The 13,148-nt window shown below is 35.4% G+C and overlaps 1 protein-coding gene across 1 annotated transcript; it reads left to right on the top strand.

Annotated features, from left to right (window-relative positions):
- On the top strand, positions 7,092-10,031 carry LOC18782228. The gene is made up of 4 exons (XM_007216210.2): positions 7,092-7,535; positions 8,203-8,263; positions 8,344-8,533; positions 9,678-10,031. The coding sequence occupies exons 1-4, from the start codon at positions 7,416-7,418 to the stop codon at positions 9,718-9,720; spliced, it is 414 nt and encodes a 137-aa protein (XP_007216272.2). The 5' UTR covers positions 7,092-7,415; the 3' UTR covers positions 9,721-10,031.

The following is a 13,148-nucleotide window of genomic DNA, read 5'->3' as shown; positions in this document are numbered from 1 at the left end:
TTTTGGGATGTATATATGATCTCAGAAAATTTTGTAGCTAGAAAATAAGGCGTGGGAAAACGGGTCTGGCGTTGAAATTAAACAAGAGAAAGGCATACGACGGTGCAGAATGCAGTTTTCTTGAGAATAGTATGTTGAAGTTAGGCTTTCATCGGTGACAGGATGTGATCATGGTGTGTGCTCATTTCTCATTAATGGTGATCCGTTATCAACTTACTTGTTTTTTGTCTGTGTTGAGGATTTATTACTCTCTTTTCTAGTGCGGAAAAGAAGAGGTGAGCTACAAGGAATTGTAACATGCCGAGGGGTGCCTAGCTTAAGTCCTATCTTTTTCACTAATGATTGTTTCTTGTTTCTTGTCTCCACTAACAATAGAGACTATGCAGCCACCATTGTTTTATCAGTTTCCAAGTTTGGTGTTGCTATTGCTTATAGGGTACCGTTTAGTGATTTTTTTAATTTTTTTTATAAAGGCAGGAAAAGAAATAGATTTCAAAATTGCTCACTATTCACTAAGAAGTTTGATCTTGTATAAGATAGGATCCTAACTCATCTTTGACTGACCAAGATTCCAAATCACAAATTTTATAAAGCAACATCTAAAACGAGCGCTCTAGCTAAATTTTATTAAAAAGAAAAGAAAACCACAGATAAAGCAACTCCACCAATTTTAGGAATTTTTCATACAAAATTTAAGAAATCTAAAAAGCTGGCTCACAAAAAAATATCCTTCTATATCGGCAGCTAGAATGTAAAAAAAAGCATAAATTTAAAACACAAATAATTTAATTGAAAATTGCGAATCTTTAATTACGGTCTCGAAATTTTAACAATACGTAAAACAGAAAGTTTTCAAGAAATATGAAGCTTACCTACAAATATCACCGGCAACAAACTAACAAGCCAACCGCAAGTCAGGAGTAAAATATTTGAGAGGCTGAGTGACAAAATAAAGAAGGATCAGCCGTTAGAGAGTGGATGGTTACTCTGAGAGAGCAAGCTTCTCTAGAAAATCTTCAATGGTGGATGAAGAGGATGATGTGAGAGACGAAGAGGGATGAGAGCACTATATCGAGATTTACAAGTCTTTTTGCCCATAGTTTACAATTTTATAACTGCATTTTTTTGTTTGTTTCCTCGTGATATAATAATGTGATATATAAATGATGAATTAATTCACGAGAAAATTGAGTTTGATTTATCGTCACGTCCAAATATCTGCGCGATAAAGTCAATATATGTAGCTACTAGAGATTTTGATTATTTATCACAATCATTGCGACCTATATGGGAACTTCTAATTTTAGCAAGTTATTGTTGAAGCATGCAAAAACAGATAACTGAAAGCAAATTATCTACCAGAGATTAGGAAAATGTAGTATTACTTAGGTACGTATACACAGTCTATGTGACATAGAGAGAAATTTTCTGCTTTGGTTTTGCAATTAGCTGTGTTGCTACATTGTTTTGAGTGTGCAGGAGCTTGATGATCCACCATGATATCTAAAGGACGACCGGTTGGAGGCAAAAATATATTCAATATAAAAATTGGAAGCCTCAATAAAAGGATTAATTGCTCTACTTAAAATTGAAGCAAAGCAAGAGAATTAACCAATACTTCTTTGGGAGATCACTATATTATACTAAAATATAGGGGCTCAAATTATAAAAAAATTCCATATGAAATGGACTTGAGAAACACACCCAAAGCTCATTTACAACATAACAAAAAGACTTTGAACTTCCTATAAATTACAAAACTACCATAAATTTCTTAAAACAAACCCAACCCTAAAACCTCATAAAAAAAATTCAAAAACACTCAATAGGGTATCAAAGTAATTTAATAATCAAAATTAAATTCAATAGGGTTAGCTGTTATTTTTTGGGTTTTTTTTTTGTTTATTTATAGAAATTAAATAGTGTAAGGGTTTATCTATATCAGTAATGTTAAGAATGGGTATATAACTAAATATCTTTACTTTATGTAAATAGTTCTGTATATATATATATATATATAGAGTGACAAGTATACTAATTAAGACTTTCATCTGTCATAAGTTATCAGAATTGAAATTTCTGTCAATGCTTTAAATTTTTTTAGAACACAAATAAGATAATTTCTTAATTAATACGTAATCATGTAAAAATTACTATGAAAAAAACAACCCTTTCACATAATACATTGCCTTGGGGGCACTGTAACATTTGGGTTCTGTGGCAAGATTGTTGAAAGTTTAGACTGTTGGCCATGATGGAGATGTAGTCAGGAATTTAAGAAAGATTGTAATACTCAAGTTTATATGATTAATTTTCACAAACACACAGAAGATAACAAAAAATAAATAAATTCAGACAACGTTAATATATATGAGAAAAAGTACAGAACTAATACAACAACAAAAACAACATATATAACTTAGGGCTTGGGATTTCGGGGGAAGTAATCAAATGGAGCATTCCAAAGATCATCGTCCCAGTAAACATCATCATAGTCATGACTTGGATTATCTGGATCAACAAAACGATACCCAAGCCCACTACGAAAATCCCAGTCAAACCACACAGCCTGCTCCAACGGGGACTCCCATGGAGACCAACCCAAATGGCTCAGCCCAAGTCCTAGATCATTCTCTTCATTCTTCTCCACCGCCTGCGGTGTCAGTGACGACACATTTTCAGTCTCCTTCATCTCCACCTCCACCTTTACTTCTACCTCCCCTTCAAGACCAGTTAGGTCAACTACATTATCCTCCTTGTTCTCTTCCTCTTCCTCCTCCTCTTCCTTCTCCATGCCCTCCATGACCTCCTCTTCCATACCCTTCACGACCTCCACGTCCTCCTCCACGGCCTCCACCACCCCATCTTTCTCTTCCATATCCTTCACGACCTCCTTCTCCACCTCTTCCATAGCCTTCACGACCTCCTTCTCCATCTCTTCCACGGCCTTCACGATCTCCTCTTCATGCTCATCATCCATTATGGGCTCCACCACCACCACCTCTTCTTCTTGCGCGGCTTTTATCGTCATCATCTCCCTCGCCATTTGCCTCGTCAGAACTCCATGGCCGCATTGGATTCCATCGTTGTTATTCATCGTCCTTCTCCAGGATGAGCTCCCTTGACCTGGTTCTTTGCTTCTCCTCCTCGTCACCTGCCTTTCTCCGTCCACTGGGCTCACAGCTGGCCTCCTCATTTTCTGTGTGTGAGTGTATATGTGTGTGAAAGAGTATAGAGAAAGAGAGAAAGAGAGGAAAAACCAGCGTCTGAATGGGGTAGGTAGTTAGCTAGCAGCTATAGGAGAATGAGAGAGCTTAATTTTGAGCCTCTTCGAGCACAGAAAATGTGAAAGGGATTGCTCTCTTTTATAGACAACCCACCTGCTGGCTATTAGGGTTTGATGAAATGAAACTGATAAGAGAGAGAGAGAGAGAGAGAGAGAGAGAGAGAGAGATTTCTTTCAGAGGTTTCTAGAGTCACCATTTCTCGAGAAAATCATCAAATCCTTACACACACGATACTTTGAATGGGGTACTTCCAGCAGTTTTGCTTATACATTATTTTCTCGCCGAGTCCTGAGAAAATCAGCACCACGATTACTTTAAACTGCGTTTCAGGCCACCTGGATGGTGTCCATGCAAAACCTGTGGGTCCCAAACATGCAAGCAAAGAGTGGAGTCCTTGAAGTTGATGATGATCTGGAAGTTAGCTCGAGAGCCTTGCTCTGCATGTGAGGCTGGAGCACCACGTATCTCAAAACGCATGTTTCATGCAACCGTTCTGTTTATGGTTCTTGGATTTTATTGAAGTAATTGCCCTTCACTTTCTTCTTCTTCTTCTTCTTCTTCTTCAGTTTTCTGTCAGTATACGTTTCTTTCTCCTTTAGTTTGAGAGGACTTTTCTCCTTTGTGCAGGTAATTAGGATTTAATTATAATTAATTGAAACTAGCTAGCCTGGAAACTGTCATCTTTTGGAGGGTTCTAATTATCTGGTTTTGGAAGGCAGTTTGAGTGCATTAAGTACATCCGTAATCAACTAGAGTTTGGGATTTCTTTACGGATGAAAATCAATAGCAGACTATAAATTTTTTGTTTCACCTTCTATGGAAAACCGATATACGAAATAGAACATATATATAATAAAAAAAATAAGTGTAGTCTGAGGTCTATTTCCAGGAGGTTGATTGATAAAAATTGAACAAATAACGAAATGTATCCAAGTCCAGCATCAAATTTCCGTTAATACATACTCTGTGGCAAAGGCACTAGTGATTTGTTGCTCGCCCTAGCTACCATTGTCTATGAACATATGGTAGAGCAAAGATAGATGCTAATTAACTGATTTTGCTTGAAAACTTGTACTCGAATTATATATGATCGAGTGATATTGTGATGTCAAATGCATTGTTTTTTTAATTTCAAATTCTATATATGACAAAAATTATCTTCGCTAAATTTCAAAAAAATTTATTATTTGTCACATGAGAAACATTGACACCTCCCAAATGCTGAAATCAGTGATGGGGCCAAAAATTCATGTTAGGAGGGACACTTTAGGATATATGAAATTATCATAGTGTAGAAAAAAGAAGCGATATGGTAATATTAGAACATAAAGTTATTTATCTCTGTTTGAATTTCTTTCTCCTTTTGATTTCATATGATTACAAATAAAGGGAGGGAGAGAAAACATAACGAAAAAAAGAAGAGCAAAGATTTCTCAATTATATTCAACACACCACAAGCTAGTAATCGGATGGTATTCTAAAAGTTGTAGCTAGAATAACTGATATATGAAAAAAAACAAAACAAAAAACAAAAAATTCCTTGAAACCTTCATGTCTCTTCGTATCTATCCCATCCTGAATCTCTAAGTATATGGGCTTTGCAGACTTTATTTTATAGATTCCAGTTAGATGATTCTCTAAGTTTGATGGAACTAAAGGTAGTCAGATGTTTTTGGAGGTATGTGGGCAGTGGACTGTGGTTAGATTCTTTATCTTAATATATTATAGGGTTATGGGAAAGAATTATATATTTTTGGGTTTCAATTTGCTTCATTTGCCTTCAAAATTACTGCAAATTTTCTTGGTTCTATTATGGGTATTGGGAAATATCGAGGATATCGGCAAAGTGGTGAACAAAAATGCTCCCCATTCTCTTTATAGTGTTTTGTTTAATCAATTCCAAAATATTAGGAGGCATAATCATAAACTCATATCTCTCTATCATCTAATTCACTGAATCTTTTTGTACCATCACAATGAGAGAATCATGGATCCACCACTGCACTTCCAATGGTTATAAGAAAATAAAAAATATTTGAGGGTACGCTATGTGAAAGAGTTTGTGGGTAGAAGGAGCGTTCATTGTCTAAGGTGAGGAAATCCCTTTTAATTCAGGTTGTAACTCAAGTCATCCCAACGTATGTCACGAGCATGTTCAAGTTGCCTAGTAGCCGTTATGGAGAATTGACGTCCATGATTAGAAGATATTGGTGGAGTGGAGGAGGAGAGTGTAAGGGCATTTGTTCGCTAAAGTAGTAGTCAAAGCTTTGGTTGGATACTGTTACATGAGTCATACTCATTAATGCATTTAGGATTTTTAAGCATGTTTTGAGCACATTATCTGAGCATGAAGTGATTAATGTTGGTTTCCTTCAAATTAAATGTTGACGGTGCTTTCTCACCGCAAGGATAGTTGAAGGAGCAGGACTTCGTGATGGAAAATGGGGATTTTGTGGAGGCCAAAGCCCTTGCCCTACTTCACATCTCCAATCTCGAGCTAGTATAGAGTTTGGCAATCTTTGCACTTAGAAATCTTTGCATTGGGCAGGGACCATTTTGAATGAATATGTAACAAAAGTGTAGAGAAAAAGAAAAATGTCACATACAAAAGTAACAATTAGGTCCTATTTGCATCTCTAAATTCCAAATGCTTCTCAAAACTTTTAGCCAAAATAGCAAGTGTAATAGAAAATTGAATGAATAATGATATACATGTCAATAAAAAATGCTGGCTAAACTCTTGTTACTTATACAAAACATCCACTAAAGGATAGGGCAATTTAAAATGAGCAAAAACTACCAATGAATGAATCAATAGATTGAAGTGTGGCCTCATCTTCGGATAGATTGGATTAAAATTAGGGGGTTTTCCATTCCAATTACAATTCAAAAAAATTTGCATTGAAAATTGTCTCCCAATTATATTCCATAATTTGTTGGAATTTCAACATCTATTTCGATTCATAAAATTTCAGTATCCATTTCAATTCATATAATTAGGAATTTTTTTTTTTTTCAAATTTCAAAAGTATTTCAAATTTTTTTTTTAAAAAATAATTCTAAAATTTTGAAAATTAAAAAAGGACTAAAAGGTGAAAACCGATAATGAAATCCTAAAGGTTATTCTTTTGAATACAAGTGATAGTCAAATTTAGGGTTTTCTCACATGCACACACTATCAAGGTACCATGAGGGTTAGAACTAGAGACTACTAGTTTGCAAGTCAATACCTTTTTTCATTGTGCTAAACCCCATTGACATCCTCCGTTGACATCCTAAAGGTTATTTGAATAAATTAGTAGAGCACATGTAAGGAAGCCAATGAATTCGTTGTACAAGAGAAAGAGGTTGTGGATCCGCAAACGATGTGAGAATAGTACTCACCTGCCATCAAATTTTATTAGTTTTCATGGAATAACTCATCTTTGAACATGAATTTAGTCATGGTCAATATTTCAAGCTTTAAAACCATATATACTACATAAATTGGAATTCTCAGAACTTTAATATACATTTCAATTCAATTTAAACTTTTGTAGAACTTTCAAATTGGATGTCGGATTTAATTCGAGGGTGCAAAGGTTGGAACTCTTTGGATTAGAGTCGATAAGAATAATAATTTCCAGCTTTTTAAAAATTATTTTTGTTTTAATCATTTTGGGAGGGGAACTCTAATTTAGAATCATGCAATATTAAAAAGATAATACCACTAAATCAAAATCTAGTTGGTAATTTACACTATATTCAACCTTAGGAAACTTTTAAAATAAAAAGAAAAAGTTGGGGGAAATGAAGTGAGCAGGTCGGGTGGTTGTTATGGTGGTGGTGATCTTGGCGGCGGTGGCAATGGTGGCGGGGATGGTCAAAGATGAACTTATTTGATAAGGTTAGGGTTTGTAGTGATTTTGGGCTTGGTTTCAGTTTTATTTTTTTATTTTTTTATTTTTATTTATTTTAATGATGTTGGGCCTGGGCCACTTTGATTTTTTGTTATGGAGCCTTTTGTAATATTCCGCGAGTAATGGAACTTACCTTGACCCAAGTACGACGATTGCGCGGGTGGGTATATGCATCCGTAAATAGACAAAGGGGAAAGGAAAGAAGAGGAAGAGGAAGAAAACAGAGGACATGGGCAAGGAACCAGACAAGGAAGATGAGAGAAAGGAAGCAGCAATAGCATCAACGCCATGTTTACAGCCCAATTACAAGCCCAGACGCATCACCCAAGACCAGCTCTCCAAGTTGCAGGTACTCTTACCACCTCATATCGCTACGGAAATTGAAATCTTTCGGTGCTAGTTAAAGAACCAAACATTGGATAATAAGGAAATAGAAAAACTTGTTTTTGAATGATTTTCATCCAGAAGCTTAAATTACCAATTTTTTGTATTTGGGTCTTTCACATGGTTGCTGATTTGTTTGTGCATATTTTGATCCATCCTTCAACTTTTTGAATAATCCGTTCAATTGGGTTCTTGTAGCTGTGACTAGTTCTAAGATCTTCTGGAGTTTTAATAGGGGTATTGCTGATTTAATGACTTTTGAATATGTTATAAGCTTCATCAAATACACACCTCTGAACAAGGGTGGGAAACTTTTAGAGGACCTAGGACTGATTCTTTTAGTATTTCTAAGACCATGCAAGTGTGTGAGTTTAGAATTCAAATGCTGGTCATTGCTTAGGAATGTGGAAATGTAGATTTCGATAAGAAACGTGAAACTTTATAAAATACAACAGGACAACAAAAGTGAACAAGGAGTCCACTTCCAAAAGAAAACTATCATTCTTAAAAAAAGTTACATAGTTTAGGATTTCTTTTGTGAATGAACATCGTAAGCCCATCAAGTATCTTTTTGGTTTTCTCCATTCAATGCTTTAATTACTTATAAAGGCTTGAACTCTTGAATCTTATAGGAACTGCACAGGAGACGTTTACAGATAAAATCAACATCAAAGATTGAAAAGAAACCAAAAGGTTCCTTGGTTTCTTTGGTTATGTTCGTTTTCTTTCGTATATGTTTTTTGTTTTCTGTTTGATCTTCAAGTGAATCACAGGTGGTACTGGTAAGTCTCACAGCAAAGGCCTGAATGCCAAACACTCAGCAAATCAAGATTCAATTGTACCAATTGAAAATTCAACTAACTTTAACTTTGAGAGCCACCAGAAAGAAAGCAGTTCCTTTGTACAGCAAGAGGGCATGGCAACCTATCATGCACCACAGAAGCGCCAGAAGTTGCATTGGGGGTATGATATGCCTACTTAGTTAGTTGAAAGTACCCATGCCTAGATACTAATATTTATGGGACTTCTGTGGCACATCTGTAGAACACTGCACACCTGTAGATATTAGAAATGCTCGTTGCATGGATGTGAAGTCACCAATTTATTCCCCAATTGCTGTGTTTTTTGCTTGAAGTTTGAAAGAGACAATATATCTGTTGTGCAAAAAACAAAGATTAAATAGAAAATCACCATATTTGGAGGGGGAAAACTGGTGAAATTTTTGGTAACTTATTCAACAATTTTACAGCAGCTTCCTCTGTGTGTGGTCGCATGAATGTATCAGTTGTGTGTGCGTTGGTGTGGGCGTGGGTGTGCACACATGTCCATGAGTAATGCTAGGTGTACCATCTTTTGGCACCACATTTTTATACCAGCTGATGTGTCATCTGACTTGTACATCCCACATCAGCTGAGGACTCCAACAATATTTTGTGCCTTTTCATCTTCTTATCATTACACTGGCATCCTCTCTCTGCGACTCCTCACCCACTGGCCGAACTTCATCTTCTTATCTTTACACTTCCATCGTCCCTCTGTGCTCGAGATGGGAGAATCCTTCGATATCTAGTTCCTGAGTTTTGACCCTTTCAAATAAACCATTGCTGATAGGAGCCATCTGACTGGAGAAACAAGGAGTGTACCAGAATCTAGATCTAGAATGCATGGTCAATTTTTCACCGGTGATTGATGATGCTATACCTGCCTGTGATGGGAAGTTTTTCGGCTAGGGAGGAGAGAGAAGCTAAAACAGCTTCTCCAGTGAATAAAAATTTAAATAAAGTTGGAATCATTAGTTGATGTGGCATGCACAAGTCTGATGCCACATTAGGTGGTATGAAAATGTGGTACCAAAAGATGGTATGCCTAGCATTTATATGTCCATGGCGTGTGTATGTGCACGCACATGCTTCTATGTGTGTGCATCCCGCGTATTGTGCACCCATGTATTTTATGTCATATGTATGACTGGAAACATAGGAAGATAGCTTTGAGATGATCTGTTTGGCTCATAATGAACATTCCAATCATTGTAGTGTTGCATTATTTATTTATTGTTTTAATTCATATACTGTACTTTTTTAATCTAATGTTACTATTTTGTTAGGCTGGACACAAAGGAAAGGTGGGAAAGGAAAGCAAACATGTAAATATTGCCATGAAGATGAAATATGGTTCCCCTGAGTGCTGGTTTCCAAAAGGTTCTAAAATTTGTCTCTTGATTTCAGAAGATTTGGCTGCAAGGTGATTGCTTAACCTAGGCGATTAGTTTTTTTATTGGTAGAGAGCATCTACCTTGCACATGTTAGTTATAATGTTGAGGTAAATGTTCAACTTTTCTATCAAACACTTCATTCCTGTATTTCTTGTGTACTATATTAGGTAGAGACCATGAAATGACCAAACGGAAATTTTATAAAGAAAAAAAAAACTGACGACTATTTTATTTTGTGATTTCTAACATTGTTAGACTCTGTCTGAATCATTTTGCAATATGTTTTAGCTCAAACCAATCATGTTTGTCTCCACTAGCTGCATGTGTTGGATTGAAAACTCTTTTGGTGGCTTTTTCTGGCATTTTTGTAATTGAATCAGACTATTTCCGAATATGTTTTGTGTGTTTTCATCATAAGTAAAATGTTTTGCTGGTATAATTCGTTATGTTTCCAGCTTTATACACTTTTGGTGCAAACATGTTGAACATGAGCAGAGTGTACGTATAAAACTTTAACTGGTTTGTTGCTATATTCATCCAAAGAAAAAAGAGGTCTTCGTTGTACATGAACAGAGTCAGCCCAAGTTGATTGAGTAAGATTCAGATCTGAGAAGCTTCACTATTTGAAAGCATTGAAGTTGAATTGCTCATTAGTAGGTTACTTGGCTTGGCTCAAAGACCAAAACGTGCTAACCTACGAGTGACGCTGTTGCAAGCACGAGGCACATGAGAGAAAGACGCACTTTGGATTTGGAACCACGAAAACACCTCCTTTTCAATCTTCATAGAATACACCAAGCAAAACTGAATTCAGACCTTTGTCAATCTTCGTAGACTACACCAAGCAAAGATGAATTTATACCTCCATTGGCAATCTTCAGAGGCTACACCAAGCAAATCATTACTTTTTTGTTGCCTTCTGACATTGTCATTATTTCCAACATTCACTTCCTGTAACATGAACTTTCTTTCTATGAGCTTGAAAAATTACATTTTTAAGTTTCATCAAAATAGGTGTTACTTTTGTAACCAAAAAAAATAGGTGTTACTTCAAAGTTGCATAACTCAACTAAGTCAAAATTGAAACTATGAGCTGGGACCAAGGTCTAAAATATCAATGGTATCGGAAATATCGGTAGTCCATAAACATGGAAATTTCAATGGAAATATCGGGATATTATCGATATTGATAAAAATTGAATAAAAACCACGGAAATTGTAAGAAAACTTTGGAAGTTTTTATTGAAACTTTGGAGGATATTTATTTAGTAAATTATCTATTAGTCTATCACAAAAAAAATTGGAAGGAAATTCATTGCATGATGGATTTAACTGATTTAAGTTGATTATATAGCGAGTTGACAAACACTGTGAGGATAGAAAATATGTAGTAATTAATGAAAAAAGATTAAACACACCATAATCATTTATATATAATGATTTACTACAATATTTTACAGTTTATATATTGCATGGTAAGATACATGAGTGAGTATGAGGTTCAAATTTTTCAGTATCTTCATAATCTTTATGTGTAGAATAAGTATATTGTGAGTAGTCATTAAATGATAAATCCCCAAAATAGTTTTCCATGTAATTGTTAACATGCCACCCATATAGATCCAAGATTGGTTGACGTTGTCCATAAGCAAAATCATTTGAAGATTGGGTCTAGAATTCTTTCCATGAGCCGCTCGATTCCATCCCAAAAGAAAAGGTCAAAGACTCACATTCTCTTTGTGAAAATCTAATTCTTACAAAAACAGTTCAAAACTAAACAATATAAATATACATATTTTAGCATATTATCACAAAAACACAAGCAATATGGTTGTTAAGGCGTTGGGGTCCCTTTGTGTGTGTGCTTTGTGTTTTTTTCTTTTTTTCCATTACATCGATATTTTCAATATTATAGCGATATTTTAACAAAATATTGCTGAAGTGTGAGTGAAATTATCGACATCGATATTTTTCGATATTATCAATATTTATACGATATGTGCATGGATACATTCCGAAATATCCGTGACTTGAAAAAATGATAATATCCTTGATATTTCGTCGATATTATCGATATTTTAGACCATATCTGAGACTCACTACCTTGAGAAAGTGGGCCCACTCGTTACACCCACATGACACTAAAACATGTGCACCCCCAAGCCCCACGACCACAAACTAATTTTAACACTCAAACTCATCCCCTTAAACATAGGCCCGGCACAAACAAGAGACTTTTAGGCCCGACTTCGTGACCCGCTAACCTAGCCTTGTGACAACTGAACCTAACATGACAACAACTTGACCCAACCCTAGTGACCCACTGTCCGACCCGATGACACTTGAACCCAAATAAGTGATTTCCAAGCCAACCTAGTGACCCACACATTTCCGGCAATTTTCGGACCAAATTTAGGCACCATTGAACTTGAATTGACCCAGTGATCCTCAGACCCAACTCCATGACCTTCGAACGCAACCCAAGAGTCACCTAGTCATGATTATGTTTTAGAATCAACCAAAACATGAAAGTAGATTATAGGAATTTTTGTAGAAATGTCACTTGAACTTATACCTCAATTTTAAGTTGTCACCTTAAAGAAAAATTTAAGAGAAATGTCACCTTAATTTTTCAAAATCCATTATTTATCATCTGACTTTAACAACATCCAATTTTCCATCCATTTTAAGAGTATTATAGTCTTTCTATTTTCAAGGAAAACAAAGAAAGAAAAAGGGACTTCTCTCCTTTTCTCCCCTACCCCAACCCCACTCACCCCAAAAACACATCGAAGGGGAAATGGATTTCAAGGTGGGTGGGATTGGCTAGAGCCACCGGTGATGCACATGGGATGGGGGAAGGTGACAAATCATGGATTTTGAAAAATTAAGATGACATTTCTTTTAAATTTTTCATTAAGGTGACAAATTAAAATTGTGGTAAAAATTTTGGTGACATTTCTACAACAAAAAAAAAAAATATCCCTAGGTTATGAGCCTTTTAGAATGGAACATTAATGTATACATAACATTTTGCGAAGAGTTATGAACAATACTATCTTGAGAGCCTCTAGATATGTCATAATCCAAGAACAAGTTGCTATTTTTTTGTTCGTTATCTCTCTCGATTCGATATAATTGTATTTATAGTTTTTTTAAGGTAATTTTGTAACAGTTAAACCTTAGTTTCTAATGTGGATATACATAAGATAATTTATTATCTTTCTTATACTGAAAAAGAAAATAAAACAAAACATATTTGGTAATTATTTTTGGTTTTTTTTTTTTTGGGTATTTGAAAACAAAAAGACTAAAAACTGAAAATTGAAAAACTCAAATGGTTACCAAACAAGCTCGAAAACA

The sequence above is a fragment of the Prunus persica genome, chromosome G3 (assembly GCF_000346465.2).
Source record: "Prunus persica cultivar Lovell chromosome G3, Prunus_persica_NCBIv2, whole genome shotgun sequence".
NCBI classification, from domain to species: Eukaryota; Viridiplantae; Streptophyta; class Magnoliopsida; order Rosales; family Rosaceae; genus Prunus; species Prunus persica.
Note: the sequence above shows the minus strand (reverse complement) of the source record. Positions and strands in the feature narration are given on the sequence as shown.